Raw genomic sequence first — 26,374 nt, forward strand, 5'->3', positions numbered from 1 at the left:
AATGGAATGCGGCCAATGGAATCTAACATGCATAACCAGATGTCCTGAAGTGATAAGCCAGTGTGATGTAGTGGTTAGAGTGTTGGACTGGGAACCAGGAGATCTGGGTTCTAGTCCCCACTCAGCCATGGAAACTCACTGTGTGACTTTGGGCCAGTCACCGACTCTCAGCCCAACCTACCTCACAGGGTTGTTGTTGTGAGCGTAAAATGGAGAGGATTGGGTTCTTTGGAAGAAAAAAGGCAGGATATAAATGAAATAAATAAATAAATGTTAAAGGTGCAGGAGCCCTCTCTGGGCTGGAACCTGATAAGCCATCTGTGGTCACTTGTGTACCATATCTTGCAATTAAAACCAATGAGACTCTCAGTTAAACAACCATCTGATTGTGCAATGGAGCACACAGAAAAACAGTGTTTGACTGATTCTCCATTCGCGGAGGGCCGATTTCTGGTTGTATGCATCCTCTGAAAAGAAGAAAATATGCCACTTAATCAGAAGGTCTGTCCCAGCTAGCAGCTGCCATTGCAACCATCCTCCAGAGGAAGACAAACAAAATCCAAAAGACAATACCAAGTTAAGTGTTGTTTTCCTGCTAAGCTAATCAGTTCTGTCTGAGGATGGAGGGATGCGTGCCAGCTGAGAAATCAATGCCCTAAATCAACTTGGCGTGCGCCTGAGCATCGCCAAAGTGTCAGCTGCTAACAAGGGAATAAAGAAAATGGTTATTGGATACTTAGGAGTCTTTTGTAAGCGCTTGTGTAAAATAACATATTTAATTCAATGCAAAGTTATAAACCTAATTGGGCTTTATGGGCATTTCAGCAGGGAAGCCAGGAACGCGTTGTTCCTCAAAGAACTGTTTAAACCCGACTGGATTATAGATCATCATTATCAGACACGTGTCTGTAATATATACTAGAACAACTGCTCCTTCTGTTATTCATACTTTTCCTCATCTCTGCTGAGCATGGCTATATGCAGCTCTCCTCTCAGCTTGTCCTCTCTCCAGAGTACCTTTTCATCTCAAACTCCCCCCTCTGGTCTCCACCCCTTTATTCCTTTAGACCACTTCCTGTCTCACATCCCAACCTTCATTTCTTATGCCCCCTTGCTTTTCTGCTAACCCTGCTACTTTCTCGGGCCTCTCGCTTCTGCTATGGTAGACCTTGTACCTCCTAGCCCATCTTTTTCTAGGCTTTTATGACAAGCCACTTAGGTCTCGGTCTCGGTCTTGGTCTCGGTCTCGGTCTCGGTCTCTCTCTCTCTCTCTCTCCCTCCCTCTCTCTCTCTTCCCTAAGACAAGGATCAAATGCAACTGATTGGCAGGAAATTCAGGACAGACCAAAAAGCAGCATTTCTTCATACAGGGCATAATCGGTACACGGAATTCATAGCCACAAGTGGTGATGGTCACTGACTTTAGATTGCTTTAAAGGAGGATTATACTAATGCACACAGGCGTGGGCAGCACATTTCATTAGGGGGTGCACCCAGGGATTCTTTTTTTAAAAAAGGTGAACATTTATTGAATACTCAATCATAAAGGACATTATTTTTATTCATTTATTTATTAGACACTGTAGACACTAATGCCCTACTCCGCGTTTGGCTTGCCTGACCGCAAGAGGGCCATTGCTGTTGGGAGTGGGATGAGGAGATGCTCCTGAAGTCCCAGCATTGGTGGGGCAGTGTGGTGATACTGGCCAGAGGAGAGGCTTACGAGGGGATATTAGCCTTCGGTGGCCCTCCTCTTGGCCTCTTTGAAGCATGGCTCATGGCAGGGAGGCTCCCAGCGAATGGGTTCCTTTTCGCTGCTGCTTCCAGGAGCAACAGTGCTCTCTCAGAGGCAGTAGTTCTTTGGTGTGGCAGAGCAGCCAGAGAGCAGCTGGAGGACTGTTCCCATTGTGACTGGATCTCCCTCTGGATCCCTATACAAAGCCCCCCTCAGTTTGGCATTTATTGCTTGAGACATTAGGGTGTGCCTGGGCACACCCGGCACACCCCTTGCACACGCCTATACCAATTCATAGAAGGAAGCTCCATAGTCATGACGGCATAAACAAACTGTAGGTTCACATGCCTTTTGAGTACCAGCGGCTGGGGAGCACTGGAAGAAGAGAGCCATTGCCATTAAAACCTGCTTGTGGGCTTCCAAGAGGCATCTGGATGGCCATTGTTGGCAATGGAATGCCAGGTCACATGGCCCAGGGGTCTGACATAGCAGGGCTCCTCTGAGGTTCTTATGCACGGTCAGCCAGAGCCCTAGTAAAGCTGGCTTGTCATTCTCATGCAGATCATCGCTTTAACATTTGTACCAGGGAGATTCTTGTGGTTAGGAGTGTAGTGGGAAATTCTGAAGTACAGGTGCTCATCCTATTAGTCCCCACAACTAGTCTCCCAAGCAGTGGTGGCTGGTGCCCATTGGGGCTGGTGGGGCAGAGAACAGGGCAGGTGCTCAATATTTTACTGACATTGCCGGAGAAGTACAGGAGAAGACCACATGTGGCACATGGTAGTAGTGAAGCAAATGTACCTGGTTGTGGGGGAAAATTTTCTGATACAAGTAGATGGGGGACAAGCAGGGGATCACTGCCCTGTTTTCCACAAATATAGAGCTACCTCTGCTCCCAAGGAGAGAGCAAAATAACTCTCTCTCTCTCTCCCTCTCCCTCTGTATTATATATGTATTTTGTAAACCTAATGGTTGCCCTTTCAAGACCAACCTACCTCAAAATACTTTGCATTGCAGCAGACTTAGGGTGACCATATGAAAAGGAGGACAGGGCTCTTGTATCTTTAACAGTTGCATAGAAAAGGGAATTTCAGCAGGTGTCATTTGTATGCATGCAGCACCTGGTGAAATTCCCTCTTCATCACAACAGTTAAAGGTGCAGGAGCTATACTAGAGTGACCAGATTTAAAAGAGGGCAGGGCACCTGCAGCTTTTACTGTTGTGATGAAGAGGAAATTTCCCCAGATTCCCCATAAATACAAATGACACCTGCTGAAATTTCCTTTTCAATACAACTGTTAAAGATACAGGAGCCCAGTCCTCCTTTTCATATGGTCACCGTAAGCAGACTAAGCTCCGAAGGAACAGGTGTCTTGAGGGCTTCCCTGCTAATTAAAAAGTCCTGGCATTTTTGGTCCTGTGAGCCATGGCTCCACTATACCACCACTATGGAACTTGAGTTTCAGCAACAGGTCCTGCAAAGTACTGAGTGGTTCTGACTAAAACCTGGAGTGGATTCACCAGAGCCACCAGCCTCTACCAGCAACAGGGCATTTCTTTTATGGAGCGATGCCATTTCTCCTTTCACATGCCTGCCTTTTGCATCTTTTTGTGTCCTTTGCAATCCAGGAAATAATTTTTTAAACAAATCCCAAGGCCCCTCCGGTTCTAATAAGTCTGCTTCAATCTATCACTGCAGGCAGCCTCCTCGGCTCACAGCATCAGATTAGCCCAATTTTCTCATCCTTCAAAATGGGGATCTGTTGCTGCGCGGTATAAGCCTCGCTATAAAACTGCCCACAAGCAAGGCATGTCGTTCTTGTTCTTTTATTTACACCTGTCCCAAATCACACGAAAAGTATTGCAAGGTTTTGCAAGGGCTAACTCTGACAGACCGTGCATAAGCAGCAGTGCAAAACAGCTCTCAAAATAAGCTAAGTCATCCTCCAGAAAATGATTGGACTCCGTTAACACTCAAAAGCGGATACGGACGGCCCAATGGAAAAGGACCAAAATTATTATCACTGATGGGAGTCGCACGTCATCCATTGCTGCCATTTCTTTCTGAATGTTAACCTTCTTCTCAGAGTTCGCCAAGCACCACAAACCTCCAGCCATCTGAAAGAGCGAGGCGGAGGGGGGACGGTTGTCTGCAAGAGAGCTTACTAAGGCTTCCTCAGAATACGGCATAGTTTGGAAATTCAGGTATGGTGACCATATGAAAAGGAGGACTGGGCTCCTGTATCTTTAACAGTTCTATTGAAAAGGAAATTTCAGCAGGTGTCATTTGTATTTATGGGGAATCTGGGGAAATTTCCTCTTCATCACAACAGTAAAAGCTGCAGGTGTCCTGCCCTCTTTTAAATCTGGTCACTCTAGTATAGCTCCTGCACCTTTAACTGTTGTGATGAAGAGGGAATTTCACCAGGTGCTGCATGCATACAAATGACACCTGCTGAAATTCCCTTTTCTAGGCAACTGTTAAAGATACAAGAGCCCTGTCCTCCTTTTCATATGGTCACCCTAAATTCAGGGTACTTCCTGCTCTTTCACACTATGTTTGTCCAGTAATGTGAATGGCTGTGTTCAGACAACACACTAAGCCATGATGGTTAAGCATTTTGAACTAATCATGATAGCTTAGTGTGTCATGTGAATGGCTTTTTTCCTAACCATGGTGGCTACATAACCATGGTTTAACCATGCTCACTAATCACTTGCTGCAAAAGGGTTAGCGGCGCTAATCATGGTTTAGCATGTTGTCTGAACAGGCCCATTATTTATTTATTTTAATCAAGGTTGGCCGACAGTTTCGTTGCTGTTCTTCTACCATATCAGGAATATAGAAACAGTTGGAAAGAATGGAATGGCATTTGTGGGGTCGGGGGAAAGAAAGGTAAATGGTGTGCTTCATCACGGAAGGAATTCATACGGCCATTGAAAGCTTCCCCCTTGAGACAGGGACCAGAACAGCTAGGCTTTCTGGCCTACTGTGGCAATTTGATGGATGGAGGAGGGAACTGCGGGCCAGCTCTCTGCTGTGCTATAGCGCCACCACAGCAGATGGCCAGAGGGTAGTACTACAGCACCCTCAGCAGGGTGTCAGACTCAGGAGATCCTATAAATCATGGATAGGGAAGCATTTTTTTTTTTACTCAAGAATCGAATTGGCCAAGGCCAGGGCATGAGGGTGGGCAAGGCAACTGCCCAAGGTGGAACAACTGCTGGTATGTACCCCTACATTCTCACATGCTCAGAGACACACACCATTCAAACACAGGCAGACCATACACACACACATACACACACGTGAACACACTTCCAACCCTATCTCCCCAGCTGATCCATGCAAATGAGCTGCAGAAGGGGAGGGATTTTCCCTCTGCATGAAGCCCTGCTGCACCCTCTGTTGCAGCCACTATGCCCCCACATCCTGAAGAAAAACATTTTTTAAATGTTGTCTTGAGCAGTATGAAGCACAAAAAGGCCTCATTTCACTTGCATGCAAGCGAAACGTGAGCATTTTACGGTCCCTTTCTCGGCACTGAGCAGGGGAAGGGGCTTATCCAATCTGTTACAGAGCCCTTTCCTCTGCCCCAGCGTTGGGGGAGAGAGGCCCTCTTTCCTGATCCAGGGAGTTTCTCTCAGCGCTGGGGCAGAGGAAAGGGCTTAGCTCTGATCAGCTGCTGATTGGAAAGGAGACCTTTTGGCTGGGGAGAGGGGGTTGGGCAAGGAAGAGGCTGGAAGGCAGGAGACCCCAGTGCGCCACATCTGGCTTGTGGCCCAAAGTTCCTCATGGCCTGAGGCAAATCTTGGTTCCTGACACTGAGCAGGAGAATGGATTCGATGGCCTTATAGGCCCCTTCCAACTCTACTGTTCTATGATTCTATGACCCTCTGAAGTGACCCTATGAAGTGAAAAGAAAAAGGCTGCGGCCATCGAGGAAACGGCTGGTACAGTTGCAGTGTTGGCATCTGGCTCGCACTGAAATTCCTTCATAGGGTTGTGGACCTGAGCATGCAACAATATGGAGAAAATAAGCCAGGAGGAATGGTTGCCCGGCTTCTACACAGTTGAAGGGAAGGAAAGGCAAAGTTAGACAAGGAGGAGGAGGAAACCCAAAGCAGTCTGTCTTTAGCAAGAAGAGAAACGCTCACAGTTGCTCAAGAGGCAAGCAGGCCAACCCCAAAACATTTGCAGAGGTCAGGGAATATGGCTGACCAGCAGTGGCCTATAGGTGCGAGGAGACTTCCTTTTTGGTGTCGCCAGCGCTCCTGCTGCTCCCTCTTTGGACCGCAGTTGACTGACGTGCTCAGGTCTCCCCCTGATCTCCCACAAGACCCATGGAGTCACATAAACTGGTCCTCAGTACATGCAAGCTGGGTTATTTTCCTGTAGGAACAGGCCACGCAAAGGCAAGCGTGAGATCATGGCCGGGTCCTCCCATTCCACATCACTCCTGCTCCCAGAGGGACATCTTCCCCACCCCACCCAGTTTCTAGTGTGAAAAGCTAAAAGTCAATCCATTGTTTGCATGCCTTCACCCGTCTTAAGCAGATTAGCACGCTGCCGACGCCGCCCCTTTTAAGAACGCACTGGCAAAGCCATTTAACATCTTGCCCTTTTAAGAGACTCCAGAAATGGAATGAGCAGCAAAAGATCAACTCACAGTATAAAACGGAGGCCGGGAGAGGATTAGGGTTAAATATGCATTATTGCAAAAGTACAAGAGAAGAAGGTCATACCTCCCCCAGTCTGTAGTGGATACAGGATTAAACAGAGAGCCTTTAATCACTAATCACTTACTGTACCTTTCAGAAGCAGTACATAAAAGACAAACAGCAGTGAGTCAGCTCTGGCTATGCAGACTACAAATCAGTGGGAAGAGAGCATGGGAACGTAAGAATCTGCCTTATATTGAGTCAGACCATGGGTCCATTTAGGCCAGTATTGTCAGCACTGACTGGCAGCAGCTCTACAGGGTTTTCAAGCAGGATTTTTTGCAGTCCTACCTGGAGATGCCGGAGATTGAACCTGCAAGCAAAGCAGGTGCCTGAAGCTCAACAAGAGACATGGAGCTCAGGCAATCACTTTCTTAGGGTGCCCACTTCCACACTGCCAAAAAAGAGGGCATAAAAGATCACGGATTTGCATAGCATTTGCATATACTAATGTTTATGTAGAGATGCAAGTGTAGAAAGAATGACTGTAACTTAAACAGAAATACAATATATCTCACTTTGGTGGGGAATATATCATAAGAAGAGCCCTCCTGGATCAGACCAAGGATCCATCTAGTCCAGCACTATATTCACATGGTAGCCAACCAGATGCCCCAGAGAAAACCCACAAGCAAGACATAAGTGCAACAGCACCTTCCTGCCCATGTTCCCCAACAACTGGTGTACATAGGCATATTGCCTCTGATCCTAGAGGTTGCATATAGCCACTAGGACTAGTTGCCATTGATAGCCTTCCCCTCCAGGAATCTGTTTAACCTAGGGTGACCCTATGAAAAGGAGGACAGGGCTCCTGTATTTTTAATAGTTGTATTGAAATGGAAATTTCAGGAGGTGTCATTTGTATATATGGGGAACCTGGTGAAATTCCCTCTTCATCGCAACATTTAAAGTTGCTCTAACTACACTAGTGTGACCAGATACAAACGAGGGTATGGCTCATGCAGCTTTAACTGTTGTGATGAAGAGGGAATTTCACCCGGTGCTGCATGCATACAAATGACACCTGCTGAAATTCCCTTTTCTATGCAACTGTTAAACATACAGGGGCCCTGTCCTCCTTTTCATGTGGTCACCCTAATTAGTCTAACCCCCTTTTAAAGCCATCCAAACTGGTAACCATTACTATGTCTTTGTGGCAATAAATTCCATAGTTTAACTATGCACTGTGTGAAGATGTACTTCCTTTTATCTGTCCTTAATCTCCCACCAATCAGCTTCGTGGGATGACCCCACTATCCACACCATGCAATTTTGTACACCTCTAGTTTGTTATTATTATTATTATTATTTATTTATTTATATAGCACCATCAATGTACATGGTGCTGTACAGATAACACAGTAAATAGCAAGACCCTGCCGCATAGGCTTACAATCTAATAAGTTGTAGTAAACAATAAAGAGGGAAGGAGAATGCAAACAGGCACAGGGAAGTGTAAACAGGCACCGGGTAGGGAGAAGCTAACAGTATAGAGTCAGAACAAACTCAATATTTGAAGGCTATAGGGAAAAGAAAAGTTTTTAGCTGAGTTTTAAAAGCAGTGATTGAGTTTGTAGTTCTCAAGTGTTCTGGAAGAGCGTTCCAGGCGTAAGGGGCAGCAGAAGAAAAAGGACGAAGCCGAGTAAGGGAAGTGGAGGTCCTAGGGCAGGCGAGAAGCATGGCATCAGAGGAGCGGAGAGCACGAGCGGGGCGATAGTGTGAGATGAGAGAGGAGAGATAGGCAGGAGCTAGACCGTGAAGAGCTTTGAAGGTCAGCAGGAGAAGTTTATATTGGATTCTGGAGTGAATTGGAAGCCAATGAAGAGATTTCAGAAGTGGACCTGGTGCTGAAGCTCTCCCTTCTTAGAGTTCTTAATTTTTAAACTGGACTGGGATTGGATAGCTCTTCGAAAAGAGGACACCCTCAAATAGAGGGCTTTCCAGAATGAATGTCCAAAATGTTGTGACAACAGTAGTGGCTGTCCCACACATTAACAACATTCTTGTATGGATGATTTGATAGTCCATAAACCAATGGGCGGGATATCCTGGTCTCCCACATACTTCACTATCATAGTTCACCATCATAATCTTTGGCCATCAGTTCTATTGTTCATGTTATGTCTTAGGCCCAGGTAACATATGTTTGCCAAGGGCCAAACGTTTTGAAACTTCGTTCTGGGCCTGCTTCCAAGTAAATGTGCTTAGGATCAGTATGTGTGATTAGTTATATTCCCACCCCGGTTTAAAGTGATGGAAGCCAGCTTTTCTGGGAGAGTTGGATTTCAGAGCAAAACCAAAAATCAATATTACATTGTTAATCTGCTGTTTAGCTAGCCGTGTCTGTCACTTTTAGGACCAAGGAGCTGTAAGTCAGTTAATGCAGATTCTGTTAATTAGAATGTGCACAGGCTTCTCTACTATGGTTCAAATTGCAAAAAGGGGGACAGAACAGTAAAGAAAAACATAGTCAATCTCTTCAGAAATGAAGCAATCAGAAGCAAGCAAGCTTGTTAAGATTTTCAGGTCACCCAGAGCTCTGCCTGGATCTTCCGGAAAATATTTTTTTAAAAAATAAAATCCTTATGTCAAAAGAATATCATCACTTTGTTTTCTCCCATCTGCAGGCTTTTTGGGGCTCAAAATGCAAGGACAATTTTGGAGCAAACACTGGCAGAGTAATCCTATGTATGCATACGCAGGAGTAAATCCCATTGAGTTCAATGGGGCTTATTCTCAGATAAATGTGTGGGATTGCAGTCTTCAAGAGATTACGAACAACCTAGGCTGCTAATGTTTCAGAGGACAAAAAAAAAATCCTCTCTATTTTAGAATGTGTTTGTAGACAGAGAAAGATTTCCCTCGGGGTAAGAAAACATTGACAGAAGTGTGAAAGAGAGGGGGTATTTTTGTTTTAGCGGCAGCTTAATTTGGCCACTTGCAACAGGATGGCTGTACTTCTACTTTCCAAATTTACATGAGCTCCATTCTACCTCATGGACTGCGGTGTCCTGGAATTGGGCATTCCAGGACCTCATGCCACAGCTGTGGAATTCACTCCCCCTTCTACTGCGGTTAACCAACAGCTTGGAAGTGTTCAAGAAAGGTTTGAACACCTTTCTTTTTTAATAGAGCGGGTTGGCTGGTTGTTCCTGAGATAGCGCATGCTGATGGCCCTTGTGGTGGTCACTATATATTTTGTATGTTTTTTTTTTACATTTTAAGCTTTTATTGTTATATTCTTTTAATCCAGTTCATTATTATTATTTTATTTATTTTTTATTTATTACATTTTTATACCGCCCAATAGCCAAAGCTCTAAAGTTTTCTATTAGGATTATTGTATTTATTGTAGTTTTGTAAACTGCGGAGCTATTTCATTTATGTACATCACTTTGTAATAAAGCGCTATATAAATCAATTGTATTATTATTATTAGTTCAGATTAGTGCCAGAAGCCCAACTGCCCTCTTGCAACTTCTTCATTTCCCTGGGAAAGAGGCAGTCATTTTTCTGCCACTTTCATGGGTATTTTGAGAATTTCTGAGAAATTTCTCAGGGTGTAGGACTTCAGTGCTTAGCTTACTTAAAGAGGTGGTGGGCTGGCGGGCGCAAGCCCTTTATCATTTTTATCCCATTCTCTTCAGCTACTTCTTCAAATGATGTTTAATATGAACCAAACAAAACCAAAAACATCTCTCTCACCTTTCAAGCGCTCATCAGGCAGCCACATTGGAAAGCCCTAAGGGTGGAAGTCCAGCTTATGTCCTTTACATGGCTTTCCAGAAAGCACAAGCGGTCAGACAGGCTGCAAGGACAGAATGGGAAAGAAATTATAAAATAAAAAGTGCACACACCTCTACCCACCCTCAGCTAGTTCCACAATAAGGTATGTGTAGTATACAGAAATAGTCAAGGATAGGGTGACCATATTTGGGAAACCAAAAAAGAGAACACCTAGTGTGTGTGGTGGGAAGCAGCTTTCTGAGTCCTGCAGAAAGTACGTTATTCCCCCGCCACCTTAAACAACCCGATTGGAGTGGAGGAGGGGAAAGGATTTCATTCTGCACCACCACCATCCACTCCAGTTGGGGCCTTTTCTATAATGTCCACGAATGACCCACTTTCCCCTTTAAGACCTCAATTGGAGCTCAGGGTGGGGGAATGATGTGCCTCAAGAAAGCATGTCATTCCCTCCTGCCATGCTAATGGCAGCCTTAAAGAGGAAGGTGTGTCATTCCAGGACATTATTGAAAATTATAGAAAATCCCCCCTGACACCATGGAAAGAACAAAAACCAGGACAAATCCGGGGAAATCCTGACAGTTGGTCACCCTAGTCAAGGATGCATTCTCTCAGGCTATCAGAGGGAGCAATAATGAGCACTACACACTGTGGTAAAGAACGTACCAGAAGGCTGAATAAAAAGGATGATGATGATAATAATAATTTATTTATTTCTTACCTGCCTCTCCCTTTGGATCGAGGCATGGAACAACATTAGTACAACAAATCAACACATCTTAAAAATTCTTGGTTTCACATTCATCTGGGTAGGCCTGCCGGAAAAGGCTAGTCTTTAAAGCTGTCTTAAATTCAGAGAGAGAGTTAAGTTGACGAATCTCCTCCGGCAGGCCTTCCACAGTCTGGGGGAAACAGAAGAAAAGGTCCTCTTGGTAACAGTTGTCAGCTTAGTTTTGGCTGACTGAAGTAAGTTCTCCCTAGAGGACCTGAGTGTGCGGGGTGGATCATATGGGAGAAGGCGATCCCACAGGTAACCTGGACCCAAACCATGTAGGGCTTTAAATATGGTGACCATATGAAAAGGAGGACAGGGCTCCTGTATATTTAACAGTTGCATAGAAAAGGGAATTCCAGCAGGTGTCATTTGTATATATGGAGAACCTGGTGAAATTCCCTCTTCATCACAACAGTTAAAGGTGCAGGAGCTATACTAGAGTGACCAGATTTAAAAGAGGGCAGGGCACCTGCAACTTTTACTGCTGTGATGAAGAGGAAAGTTCACCAGGTTCCCCATATATACAAATGACACCTGCTGAAATTTCCTTTTCAATACAACTGTTAAAGATACAAGAGCCCTGTCCTCCTTTTCATATGGTCACCCTACTTTAAAGGTAATGACACATATAAGGGGGGGACTCCACTAATGCAGGTTTATTGAATGCTTGAACAGAGTCTTTGGGCTTACAGTGGTACATGTGGAGAGAGCATGTGCCACAGTATGCATGATCAGTTACCCAATCGGTAACTTCCTCCTTTGGATAACATGATCAGTTATCCAATAGGTGGCAGGTCATCACTTGAAATCCACCCCCACCCCATCCAGTTTGAAATGATACAGCTCGAACAGCGTTTTCCCCAGGTCCGTGAGAACTAGGCTAGAGTGATATACCTACTAGAAGGAAGAGTTGGTGTGCTTAGTTGTCAGACAATGCTGTATGTGAGCATAAGCACTTAGTATTGTGTATATTTTGTATTAGCTTCAATTTTTTGTGCTGAGTCCTCTTGGCTATTTTTGTTTCGACAGCTTTTTCTGGCTGAGCGAGATTTCCAAACTGAGATAACAGCAGGCACTTTGTCTACAGTATTTTTGGATACTGTATATGTTTATTCTTGTAGTACAGTTTTGTATGTCATTGTATTTGCCCACTTTTTGAATAAATTTATGGAGATAGTACTGTTTTTTTCTTTCTGCCTGAATTGGGAAGTGCTTGTTTGTTTAGCTTTCTTTTATTACTCACTTGTCCTTCCCACCTTTGGTTTGCTTTGGTGCTTAGTTACTGACTGTGGTAAGGATTGCACTGGTCAAGCATGTAGAGTTTTAGTACATAAAGTTCATTTTGATAATTACATCAGTTGCATTGGTCTCGAAAGTGGAAATCCTCATGCATATGGAGAACGATGTGTTAAAGAAAATCTAGAAACGCTGCCCCCAGGGACAAAGGAATTAAGGAGGGCCAGTCCTAGTATTAGACAGAGTGAGACAGCCATCTCAGACCACTGATTTTGGGTGTCAAAAAGGGAGCAGCAAATGGTTAACTATTTAATTTAATACTTTATTATTATTTGTTATAATTTTAGTTTATTTTTAACACATTTTGTGAACCACCCACAGAGTTTTGGCTATTGGGCAATATAGAAATGAAATGAAATAAATAAAATTTCAACAATTTGTTGAAGGGAGAGAGGTGTTTGTGGGTTTTCAGACTCAAGTGCTAAAATAATGGGACTAGTTTTGGATATTATGCACCTTGATAGTGAGGGGTATCATTTGCTACTAGGTCCCAGGCAATAGAATGACTTGGACTAATCCTGATTCATGTAGAAAGATAACAGCAGGAACTCATTGTTTTATCATGGTTTTATTAGAATGTAAGCCCATGCGGCAGGGTCTCGCTATTTACTGTTTTACTCTGTACAGCACCATGTACATTGATGGTGCTATATAAATAAATAAATAAATAAATAAATAAATAATAATAGTCAAGTTCTGTGAAGAACGTATCAGACTATTGGTAGGCTGAGAACTGGTAATTTTGCAGTTAATTGGGCATTACCCATAGTGACCAAGACAAACACCTGACCATAATGTAGGGTGACCATATTTGGGAAACCAAAAAAGAGGACACCTAGCGTGTGTGTGGGGAAGCAGCTTTCTGAGTCCTGCAGAAAGTACGTTATTCCCCCGTCACCTTAAAGAACCCGACTGGAGTGGAGGAGGGGAAAGGATTTCATTCTGCACCACCACCATCCACTCCAATTGGGGCCTTTTCTATAATGTCCACGAATGACCCACTTTCCCCTTTAAGACCTCAATTGGAGCTCGGGTTGGGGGAATGATGTGCCTCAAGAAAGCATGTCATTCCCTCCTGCCATGCTAATGGCAGCCTTAAAGGGGAAAGTGTGTCATTCCAGGACATTATTGAAAATTATAGAAAATCCCCCCTGACATCATGGAAAGAACAAAAACCAGGACAAATCCGGGGAAATCCTGACAGTTGGTCACCCTACCATAATGGGAAGATCATTTAAACACTGCACCTCTGATACGTTATTGCTTTATATCATGCACTGTCCTGAAACTCTGAGCATCCCACTAAATATAAAAGAAGTGTGTTTTAGCAACGGTTTCCACAAACGAATGTAAATAGACATTTGAGTAGATAGCTCTCACTAGCAATCCTTCAGCACTTCATAAGAACCCACTCCAGCTTAAAAATGAGCGGCCATTTACAGAACAAGGCATGCATTGTGAAATATTAGTTTTTTATTACTTCTAGTAAACAGCAAAATAAGTTTATCAGCACGTGCACTGGATTTTCAATAAGAAAGGCAAAGGAGTGTATGTGTTGCCATCTATTAGATTCCATAGAAATCAATCTGAAATAGGGTTCAGGCTACTAAAATTAGATCTAAAACTATTTAATTTGGTTTCAAGAGTGTCTTCCCCCCTCCCTTCTGTCACCTAGCCTGAGAACACAAAGAGATAAAATAGCTTGAGTTATTATCACTTTATGGGCACCTCCACCACTGAGCGAGGATTACACAGTATTATATTTCTCAGTGGTTTGGCTGAAGCTGTATTAACAGTCAACAAATAATGTGTTTTCTCCCAAGTCTTTTAAGCATTGACCCTTCTTTTACTTTTCTTCTCTCTTTTTTCCAATATACTTTGAGGAATGAAACATGGCTTGTAGACTTATGCGTGTTGGTTCAGTTTAGAGGAAGAGAAGTCAGTGTTATCAAAAATAAAACAAAAATGTCATTCACCAATACAGAACCCTTCTGAATTGAGTGAGAACTAACTTCTCTCTGAAGCATTTGCGCCAGATGTAAGATCAGCTACAGGGCCTTTGCTCTAGGTATTGCACTGGACACAAGAGACAAGGTCTTTTCTGCAGTAGTAGTGCTAAAAACGGGCCATGCCCTCACGGGGGAGAATCCAGTAGATTCATCCTTTTCTTGAATTTAGATGGGCGTTTAAGACCCAACCATTGCAGCAGGTTTTTTTTTTTTTTTTTACTATTAGTGGTTTCTGTGTTTGAATTGCAGCTGATTCTTTGATGTCATTTATGAGTTTCATGTACATTTATGGTGCATGTATGTATGTTTTATGGCAGCGGCTTCTCGACCTCTCAGCGGCTTTCGATACCATTGACCATGGTATCCTTCTGGGACGACTCGCTGAGCTGGGAGTGGGAGGTACTGCTCTGCAGTGGTTCCGCTCTTATTTGGCGAGTCAGTTACAGAAGGTGGTGCTTGGGAAACATTACTCGGCCCCGTGGACTCTCAAGTATGGGGTCCCGCAGGGGTCGGTTTTGTCCCCCATGTTGTTTAACATTTACATGAAGCCGCTGGGGGCGGTCATCCGGAGCTTTGGCGTATGCTGTCATCAGTATGCTGACGACTCGCAGCTCTATTTCTCCTTTTCATCTTCAGCAGGAGAGGCTGTGGATGTGTTGAACCGGTGCCTGGCTGCGACAATGAACTGGATGAGGGCTAATAAACTGAGACTCAATCCAGACAAGACTGAGATGCTGGTAGTAGGTGACTCCACTGACAGGATGGGGGGTGTTCTACCAGTTCTGGATGGGATTGCACTCACTCTGAAGGAGCAGGTTCGTAGCTTGGGGGTTCTTTTAGATCCATCATTGTCACTTGAGGCTCAGGTGACCTCAGTGGCACGGAGTGCCTTCTACAAACTCTGGTTCATGGCCCAGCTACGCCCCTATCTAGACAGGGATAACCTGGCTTCAATTGTCCATGCTCTGGTAACCTCCAAGTTAGATTATTGCAATGCACTCTACGTAGGGCTGCCTTTGAAGACGGTTTGGAAGCTGCAGCTCGTGCAAAATGCAGCGGCCAGATTGATTTCGGGAACCAGAAGGTTTGACCATATAACACCTGCTCTGGTCCACTTGCACTGGCTGCCTGTATGTTTCCGAGCCCAATTCAAGGTGCTGGTTTTGACCTATAAAGCCTTACACAGCTTGGGACCACAATACCTGATGGAACGCCTCTCCCAACGTGAATATACCCGGTCACTACATTCAACATCTAAGGTCCTCCTCCGGGTGCCTACTCCGAGAGAGGCTTGGAGTGTGGCAACGAGGGATAGGGCCTTTTCGGTGGTGGCCCCCAGACTGTGAAATGATCTCCCTGACGAGGCTCGCCTGGCACCAACGCTGCTATCTTTCCGGCGCCATGTTAAGACTTTCCTTTTTGCCCAGGCACACGGCGGCACATCTTAATCACCCACATGTTTAGTTTTTAATCGGTTTTAATGCTTTATGTGTGTATGTTCTGTGTTTTAGAGTTTTAAATTTTGTATACTTGTTTTTATCTCAATTTTAGAATCTCTGTAAACCGCCCAGAGATTCCTGGCTATGGGAGCAGTATATAAGTGTAATAAATAAATAAATAAGCAAACAAACATTGAGAGAAACAGGAAATCTTGTCTCCAATCTGTGAACTACAGAAGCTCTATTCCCTGAAGTGGGAAGTCCCTCTCTCTCTGGCCATAGCTAGACCTAAGGTTTATCCCTGGATTGTCCAGTGGTCAAACCTGTTCATCTAGGTGACACACAGGGGATCCAGTGCTCAGACAGGGGCGAACCCTGGATGGTCCCAGGATAAACCTTAGGTCTAGCTGTGGCCTCTTTCACTTGAGCAAAATATGTGCCCCCACATAACAGGATGCCTTGTCCAAGAAGGCCCCATAAGCATTCAGCTTAGAAGTGCAAATATATAGAAGGTCAGGCCTGATGTTTTTCTGTTGGGAATGGGTATTTATGAGAAGAGTAGTTTCATTTTTCCAGTTAAGATTCATCTACCAGTTAAGTTCCAATTCCTAAATTAAGTTTCATTTCTTCATGTTTGAAATGGTACTTTCAGTTATGGGGGGAAGGTGGGATAAAGGGAGAGAGCCAGCCGAAGAGAAAGGGCAGAAAAAGGCAAGAGCATGAGGAAGAAGTATCTGCAGCTAGGGATAAAGGAACGTGTGTTTTTACAACTTTTCTTTTAATGCCTTTGTATCACTCCAGCTCTATTGACTAAATGCATTTACTTATAATTTGGTTGTTTTAATATTCTAGCAAACTGTTGTGCTAAATCTAAAGTGTCTTGAGTGTCACTCAGCCCACATCTAGAGCCTAAACCACACTTTACTGGGAAGGGTACGGCAAAAGAAGGAATGTGGAACTCTTAAGGATGCAGATATCCTTAAGGACTTGCTCAGGGGGTCCATCTGGAATCCCGTGTGAATTCCCTCCCTTCCCATTTCTCTATTTAAAACAATCCCATCATGCAAATCTCCCACATGCAAAATAGCTTAGAGTAATCAATTAGAATACAATGATAATGGCGGCAATTCAGTAAAACATCATTAATGCTGATGTGGCAAACTACCGGTCACCATCTGTCTAATCCTTGCCGTGTATTCAGAGAATGTTTCAAAACACAATTATTAATAGCACTCATTAACTTCTATGCAAAAAGAGCATGCCACGTGTCCAAATATTTATGAGAACTAGGGTGAGAAACTGCTGCATTTTCCATTCTTCCTCGGTTTCCTTAAATCAAGGCTCCATTAATAATATTCTGTAAGCTATAGCACTGCTCGAATTTCAGGGGAGGGGCAAAGGGGCACAGTTTTCTTACCTTTTGTTCTGGCTTCCCTAGCTACTGTTTTTTGTTGTTTTTTAGAATGCTACAGAGGTGTGTAATGTGGCTAACGAGTTTCATTAAAGCTTTGTCCCACCTCTTCTCCTATAATCTGAGCACTGTATCGTGTAGGAGGGGATCTACACTAGTATATGAAACGTTGTTTTTACAGTCATTGACCGTTTTGTTTTTGAACGATTTAAAACATAGCAGTTTTTAAAACGTTTACTTACTTTTCTCTTTCCGTGGGAATGCATTCCTTTTGGCCACACTAAGAAAAGAAATCCATTTATTTTTTTCCCCCGTCTGCCAATTTCCCCTCCCACTTCCTCTTCTCTACGAGAATCTTCCACCGGCAAACAATCCAGCAAGCAGCCTCCCAAAAGTGAAACTAAAAGTGTCTACAAAAAAGAGGCTTGAAAGAAAAAATGGCTTCAACTTTGGGCGTGGAAATTACATAAACATGGCCCCCAGGAATGCGATTGGCTAATTAAGAAATACAGGAAACCCATTTAATATGATGAAATCGGCCACATCATACCAAATAGAACGATTTATTTCAGAGAACTTCAAAATAAAAACTGGAGAACAGACAACAATAAAATGTCACAAACTGAACGTCATGTGGCAAAATACCATCAAACGCACACTTAAAAACAGTAAGACACGTTCTAACTCGACTAGTGTAGATCCCCTCATGATCACTGATTGGCAACCTAGCACTATCAAGATGTTTTGGACTATATTTTCCATAAATACTAGCCAGCATGGCAAATGGACAGGGATTACAGGAGTTGTCCTCCAAAACATGTGGAAGACAGGTTGCCTATACCTGTGGTAGATCAAGCTCCTTTCTCTATAGGGATGTGTCCTTGCCTAATGCCAGGACCATCAGTAACTATCTTTCCATTATAGTATGGGAGAGATGTATCACTGATGTATGACCTCCCATCACCTGAAACAAATGCTTTTTAGTGGAGTCCGTTCACACGTTCACGTCCCTCACATCAAGCATGCAGCATCTGAACTCTCTTCCCAGCCTCTTTCCCATTTCCCTCATGGGAAATCAACCGTTGTTACTTACTTAGAATTGGTATTACTGGATTTCATTGCAAGTGTGACCATATTGAAAAAACATTGTCATTAAGTTTAACCACACTGTGTTTAAGTGAAAATGGATGTTGAGGCCCTTCTTCATGAAAATACTTATGGCTCATGAGTAAGTTCTTGTACAAAGTGACATAATTAACCTAATGGAGGCTGGTGGCTCTACTGAGAGTGGGGCTGTGAATCCATTCCGGTTTCAGTCAGAACCAGCCTGGACTATAGCAGACCTATCCAAGGTGATGAGCCTATTTGGGCGATAGACCTTGGATAGCTCCTTTAGAGTTTTGGCTGGTTCTGACTGAAACCCAGAAATTGAGGCCAGCAGCCTCCACTGTTTGGATCTTATCTTTGTTCCCACCCACCCCAAAAAAATCCACCCAAAACCAAATGACCAGGATACAGCGGTGGCCAAAATTGTGGACACTTTTTGAAATTTTCATGTTTTGCAACTTTGCATGCTTATAGAAAATGTTCTGTTTCACGAATTTCAAATGTTTATATATCAATTGAAAGAGAATTTAATGCTGAATTCAATACAAAAAAACAGAATGCAAATATCTGCAGTACAAAAAACGTTATGCTTACTTTAGTCTAAAAACAAACACAGGTGTGATTGAGTAAAGAAGCGGATTGGAATTGCAAACCCTACTGGCCAATCACAGTCCTTGTTCTGAGGACCAATCACATGGCAGTAGCTGTGATACATCATGTTTCAAGTTGAGGAAAGTCAGTTTTGCTGTTTGTTCTGTAACTGAAGTGCAATTGGAGACTGTGTGACTATTTGAAGTATTTCTCAAATTAAAAGTGTACTACGTACATCATAAATATTGCAATGGCACCAAAGAAAAGAGTTGATTGGACACCCAGGAAAAGAAGCAGCATTGTTGTATTACATGAATCAGGTTGTTCAATTGATATATAAACATTTGAATTTCATGAAACAGAACATTTTCTATAAGCGTGCAAAGTTGCAAAATATCAAAATTTCAAAAAGTGTCCACAATTTTGGCCACCACTGTATATTTGCTTCTGGCCCTCACATACATCAACATCAGCACTTTACAAGTATATGGTACATAGATATTTTGTTTCTTTAGATGTATAGATGTGTTGATGTTTTTACACACACGAGTTCATGTGTATCGTTAGGTTTTATTGTGTTAATTTATGGTACTAGAGAGGTTCACCTGGCGCCTACATTATACTCTTTTCAACACCAGGTAAAGACCTTTTTTATTTTCATAGTATTTTAATCGTTTATCATCTCAATCTTTTAACTTTGCTGTTTTAAATCTGTATTTTAAATCTGAATAAATCTCTGCTCGGTTTTATCCTGGTTGTTCTTTTATATTGTACTTTTATATGGTGGCTTTTATATTGTGGTTTGTTGTTCTATATTGTATTTGATGGTTTCAATTTTTCTGAACCGCTCAGAGAGCTTCGGCTATTGGGTGGTATAGAAATGCAATAAATAAATAAATAAATAAATATTATTCTAGATCATCATTGTTATGGATGTGTTTAGATTGATGGCAGTAGGAGCCCCCCATCTGGAAACACCTCAGACCATGATTTGGCACTGTGAACATCAGCCTGGAAGGAACCTCAGGCTCATGCATTCTCCCCCTCACCCTCTCATCTCTTCATATAATAATAATTCCCTTCCTCCGTGTGTGTGTAAAACTATAATTTGCCATCACATTGAATTGGAAAATCTATGGTTTGCGGTTGCCTTGCAAACTAGATAACCTTTGTTTACCATTCTGCTTGCAGGTCAAGCATAAACGATAGCTTGCTGGATAGGATGTAATGGCAAACCTTGCCACAAACAAGGAAGGGAGGGAATTGAAGGGTGCAAGGAAAGGAGAGAGCAAATATGCCTGAGGCTCCTTCCATGCTCATTCTCAGGTGACACCCAGTGTGGTATAGTGGTTAGAGTGTTGGACTGGGACTCGGGAAATCCAGGTTCAAGTCCCTCAGTTGGCCATGAAGCTCACTGGGTGATTGTGGAATGGTCACTGACTCTCAGCCTAAACTACCTCAGAGTTGTTGTGAGGATAAAATGGAGAGGAAGGGGTTATATAAACCACCTTGAGTTCCTTGCAAGAGAAAAAGAGGTGGGATGCAAAGGCAATAATAAAAATAATAAAATAATAACTATCCATGATGTTTCAACAGAACTGAGCCACTGAATTTCTAAGGTGTCTGGACATAGCAGCTTACTGCATGCAATGAAAGCATCTCTTGAACTTTATTGTCTTTGGGTGAAAGGATTGTTAAGCTGGTTAAAGATATTACTGAAGACTCCTACTGTCTGATACAAGTGTTTACCACAGAGCAACAAACATGGGAATCCTTAACATGCAGAGTATGCTCTGCTAGCAACTTGTGTGAAGGGATTACTAGCATCCAACCAGTGGAAGGAAGGGATTTGTATGTAAAGTGTTGAAACAATCTGTAAAAGAATGTGGAAGGGAGCTGACTGATCAAAAAGCAATATGTTTACAATGTGTTGCATATTGTATATGAAGGCCCCATCAAGAATACAGGAAATCAAAAGAGATGTTCAGTTTGAAACTATGCAGAAGTCATAGAGCATCCATCCATAAGAAATTATTATTATTATTTTACAATGGCACAAATGTACATGGTGCTACAAAGTGTGACATAAGATTGGATCCCTGGGCCCTAGGACCTTATAGTGTACATTTTGCAAGTGGTGAAGGTAACAGAGGAGGAGGAGTGGGGCTGGGGAGGTGATTTGGGAGGGTGAGACAAGGGCAGCAAGGGCCAAATGTAAGCTAACACACTTACTGATGCTTGGTTGTAGTTGGGCGTTACGGTAAAATTGATGCCAAAGAAGCATTCCAATTGCCTTAGCTAAGAAAAGCAACCTGAAGAAAACCTCACATTTCCTAAGTATGTTCTCTCTCTCTCTCTCTCTCTCTCTCTCTCTGTCATTGCAGAAAAAGTCAGCATTTTGTCGACTTTCATCGCACCCTTCAAGTATCTAAGTCCAGGTGCAGCAAATATGGAAGACGAAGACAATTTAAGTAAGCAGTTTCTCTTCTTCATATGGAGGTGAATAGTAAAGCCAATAGGAAGCACTGTGTAATATGTGTGTGGGGCTAGCATACAATAGAAATCTCGCATTTGGGGCTTATACACAGCCTATAAGAGCCAGTTCAAAATCCACTATTTTTGGCCCAGCAAAAAGCCAGGATTGTTGGACTGGGGAGTCGGGAGATCCGGGTTCTAGTCCCCACTCAGCCATGGAAGGTCACACAGATTCTCAGCCCAACCTACCCCACAAGGGTTGTTGTTGTGAGGATAGAAATGGAGAGGAGGAGGAATATGTATGCTGCCTTGAGTTCCTTGGAGGAAATCAATGCAATCAATCATTCAATCAAGTCATCATTGTTCAGGTTTTGAGTGGTCGCCCACATAACTAGGATTGGGTGGGATAACCAATAATCCTGGGTAACTCTTCTTTATTCACTTTCCCTTTAGGTTCTGACCCATAGTGTTCTGGCATGCTTTCTGTTGGATCCATTACATAGTATTTGTTTATAGAAAGCTTTGTCATTTTGAATTTGGCACTGTTTAGTAATACAAACCAATCAATTGATAAGGTTATTAGTATTAGTATTTACATTTATCCACCGCCCCATTGCCGAAGCTCCCTGGGTGGTTTACAAAGATTAAAAACAGTGAATATTAAAAACAAATATACAAAATTTAAAACCATAAAAAGCATAAAAATGGACAATATCCATTTAAAACAACTATTCTGGGGTCAGTTAAGTAAAAACTCAGCATATGTTGTTAAATACCTGGGAGAAGAGAAAAGTCTTGACCTGGTGCCAAAAAGATAACAATGTTGGCGCCAGGCGAGCCTCATCAGAAAATTGTTTCATAATTGGTGTGCCACCACTGAAAGGTCCTCTCCCTTGTTGCCATCCTCTGAGCTTCCCTTGGAGTAGGCACCCGGAGAATTATGCTATTGAATTATGCTTCTTCTTTCCTCTGCTTCTCTAGACACATTTACTTGTGCCTACAGTATAGTGACAGCCTCACCCACCCTGGTATGAATCCGTGCTACTTGGAAGGCTATGTGTTAATGATGTTATGACAGATGGCTGGAGCCAATTGAGTTGGTCTTTCCCATCCAGTGGTTACCTATCTGGGAGGAGGGGCAATGATTGGACAGGAATAGCCCATGCAATTGGCCATGCCCATGTCGTTGCATCATTCATTCCCAGGTAGGGAAGGGATCACACCATAAAGAACTGGTTCCCATGCCACTTTGGGCATGTACACAGTCTCATTCAATCTAATGCATCTCCCCAGGTAGATAATACCCAAGCTTCCACTGCAGGAACGATCAGTGCATCTCTCTACTGGAAGAGAGGCACACAATTGAGTCCAAGTGAGCCACAAGTGCATGGGGAAGAGAGTTTATTTATTATTTGTTTATTACTAATACTTATACCACGTCAGTTAATAAAACCTTTTAGGCAGTTCACATATAAATCTTAAAGGAAAGAAAGGAACCTCTCGTGCAAGCACTGAGTCATTACTGACTCTTGGAGGGACGCCAGCTTTCGCTGATGTTTTCTTGGCAGGCCTTATAGGGGGGTGGTTTGCCATTGCCTTCCCCAGCCGTGATTACCTTTCCCCCAGCTAGCTGGGTACTCATTTTACTGACCTTGGGAGGATGGAAGGCTGAGTCGACCCGAGCCGGCTGCCTGAAACCAGCTTCTGCTGGGATCAAACTCAGGCCTTGGGGAGAGTTTCAGCTGCAGAAACTGCTGCTATACCGCTCTGCGCCACACGAGGCTCATAAATCTTAAAAGTCTCATTTAAATACACTGTTAAAAGCAAATTCTAACTGCAGTAACAATACAGATCCCATTTAAAATTCACTGTTAAAAACAATTACAATACAATTACAATATGAAACAATGTAAGGAACAGTAAAATGGAGCAGTATATGGGTAACTACAAAAATAAATAAATCCCTGGGTGACCAAGTGCATTTTCAGGAGTCGTTTGGAACAAACCACATTTTCTGCCCCCCAAAATGCATAGGGGAGGGTTTTCCAGAGGGTGGGTGTCACCACACTAAGAAAGCTCACCTTCATGTATTACATGGCGACATCATGTTGGTCAAGGAATGACCAGCAAGGCCTCCTCTGAAGATCTTAGCGGTTGGCTAGATATATATAGGAGGATGTGGTCTGCTAGGTATTCTTGTACCAAGTTGTTTAGGGCTTTATATGTGTCAAGAACATAATCTTGAACATGGCCGGGTAGCTGATAGGCTGCACATTCTGCTCCTTGCCAAGGTTATTTTGCATCCAAACCATCTCTCACTAATACATTGTCATGCACTCTGCCACTAAATGTTGCGGGAAGAGACTGAAATGAGACATCTATGAAATGAAAGAAAAATAGAATAATTAAGAGAAAGTGGCACCAGCTGGAGAGCATGTGGCACATTATCATATTCATCAGCCTAAACTTTAATTTTTAAGCATTATCTTACCTTCTTATTGTAACATATTGTCAGTGGAGGCTGGGGGCTCCGAGGAGAGTGGGATGGTGAATCCACCTGGAGGTCAGTCAGAACCAGACAGGACTCTAATGAAGCTGTCCAAGGTGACTAAAAATCAGAGCAGATTCACTGCCCCACTGATTTCATTATACCCTCATCTGACCAGGAAAAGAGAAAAATTGCCCAGTATTCTTACTGATATTGCTGCTGGGTTGGTTCCCAAGCCCCATTAATGACCACGAGCTTCCCAAGATTGCTTTTTCCGCTGAAATTCATTGCTTCCAAGTATGTCAAAAACTGATGGAGGTGAAACCTTTCCCCTCTCTGTACTCAATGGGATGCAGATGGGCGGAAAATATTGTGGTCTGTATGAGAAGAGCAAGGAGAGAGAGAGAGAGAGAGAGAGAGAGAGAGAGAGAGAGAGAGAGAGAGAGAGAGAGCTGTCAGGACATCAGTAGCAGGAAATGGTCCCTATTCGCCAGTCTGAATCCACAGCTGGCAATCTTACCAAGCCAGCTTTGCATGATGAGAGCAGCGAACCTAGATTATTACAGATACTTTCACATGTGCCCTAAAACAAATGTGGCCCAGGTTTTCACTTGATAGAGAAGCGTGAGTGAATAGCACTTGTACCAACAGACCAGGTTCTGCCAGACACAGTACTTTACTATGATATTTCTACGAAAAGAAAATGTAGGGCAGATACAAAACACACACACACACACACACACACACACACATACACAAAAACCCTCACCCAAATTTTCATATTTAAGCTGCAGTCTCTCTGCTATGAACTTTCTGTAAAGGCTGTTTCACAAGGAACACTGAGGCTGTAATCCTATACACACTTACTTCCATGTAAATGTGCACAGGATTGCACTGTAAGAATTTCTTTTCTTTTTTTCTTTTTCTTTTCTCTTTTGCACCAGCCCTCCAGTGTATCATAAGAACGTAAGAGCCCTGCCGGATCAGACCAAAGGCTTATCTAGTCCAACGTTGTCCCCGTTTTTCCCAGAGACATGCTGCCTCTTATACTGGAAGTAAGATGTAGCCATCATGACTAGTAGCCATTGATAGCCTTATCCTCCATGATTTTTTCTAAGCCTCTTTGAAAGCCATCCAAGTTGGCAGCCATCGCTGCATTTTTCAGTAACGAATTCCATATTTAATTCTGTGCTTTGTGAAGCATGGCGTTTCTGTTCATACAATACACATTCTCAATGTACCTTCTGATTGGCATGTTGATCATGGGGCATGGGAGGGTTAGGGTTACGTCTCAGCCTAGGAAGGCCGGAACTCACTGGACAATCATGGAGCAAACTGTCCAAAGGATGATGTACCGGGGCAAGCGAAGGTTGCACTTTAATTTGCTCTACTGAGCAAATGTCCCATGTGCTTGGCATGTGAGGATTGTAAGATTAGAGAGCGCAAAATTCTACACCTAGTGGGAGAATGTTTCAACTTCCCAGGACGTATTATTACTGACCTTAAAGTGACCATTCTTGTACAAGGGAATTTCAAAGACAGACTGCAGCATAAGACTGCCAAATTACAACTACTCAAGAAGTTCAATTCTATCACTTGTGGCCTGAATCATGACAGCAGGGTTTTTTTTAATCCCACTTCAGGTGTTAATTCACTTGCCAATGCTAGCATGATTGTGTTATCATCATGATTGCTTTTTCGATGATCAGGGTAACGATCATTCATAAATTTAAGCTTTAACATAATTGTCAGTATCTGTATCTTTTGCATTTCATTTTCCTCTGGCCTCAGTGCTTACACTGTTTGTATATGTCGGCGAACTGAGGATAACCGTTCATACATCTAATTAAGTAGACTCATAAATTTGCTAGTCATTAAGGTGCCAGAAGGCACATGGTTGTTTTTGTTAGATGGGTGTATCTTTGTGAAAGAGCCCCTATCTTTAATCATCACAGTTGATACAATAGACATCCTCCTCGTATTCACAAGAGTCAATAGCTGGAATGTGTTATTTACAGATATTTTTTAATGAAGAGATTGCCATTCATTTGTTTTCTTTTCCTCACCCAAAGTTCAAGCTGCTTGGCAGCAGAATAACCTTCAAGAGGAACAATATTATTGCTTCAAATGTAGCGTGGAGTATCGGATGGCTAGTTCTTCTGAACCTGTGTGACCTGGAGACAAAGGCAGTGTCATTATTAGTGATGCATTAGAGTTCTCAATAGCTCTTCATGATGCAAGCACTCCAGATTAACACTACCATGCATAATGACCAGAAAGGAGAAGGGCAGTGAGTGTGTAAGAGAGAAAAGGAGAAAGAGAATGAATAGAGATATCTAAGAAGAATATTCAGAAATTTACAGATAAACACATTTTATTGCTCATTCCCTCCCACATTTAAATGAAGTTAAATCAAGATAAGGGTCAAAAACATTTCTTCACAGTCTGCCAGAAACCAACCTGCCTACTCTACACATGCAGCAGAATTAGGCATCATAGAATCACTGGCCTTAGCTAGACCTAAGGTTTATCCCGGGATTGTCCTGGGGTCATCCCTGTTCATGTAAATGACACACAGGATA

At 43.0% G+C, this 26,374-nt stretch overlaps 1 protein-coding gene across 1 annotated transcript in view; it reads left to right on the plus strand.

Annotated features, from left to right (window-relative positions):
• Nucleotides 1-26,374, plus strand: part of ADARB2 (adenosine deaminase RNA specific B2 (inactive)) — a 484,223-nt gene that overhangs the window by 299,235 nt on the left and 158,614 nt on the right. The window contains exon 3 of the mRNA XM_063125777.1: nt 21,214-21,300. Within this exon, the coding sequence (XP_062981847.1) occupies nt 21,214-21,300 (87 nt within the window). The remainder of the gene's footprint in view (nt 1-21,213; nt 21,301-26,374) is intronic.

Source organism: Elgaria multicarinata, chromosome 1 (genome assembly GCF_023053635.1).
Source record: "Elgaria multicarinata webbii isolate HBS135686 ecotype San Diego chromosome 1, rElgMul1.1.pri, whole genome shotgun sequence".
NCBI classification, from domain to species: Eukaryota; Metazoa; Chordata; class Lepidosauria; order Squamata; family Anguidae; genus Elgaria; species Elgaria multicarinata.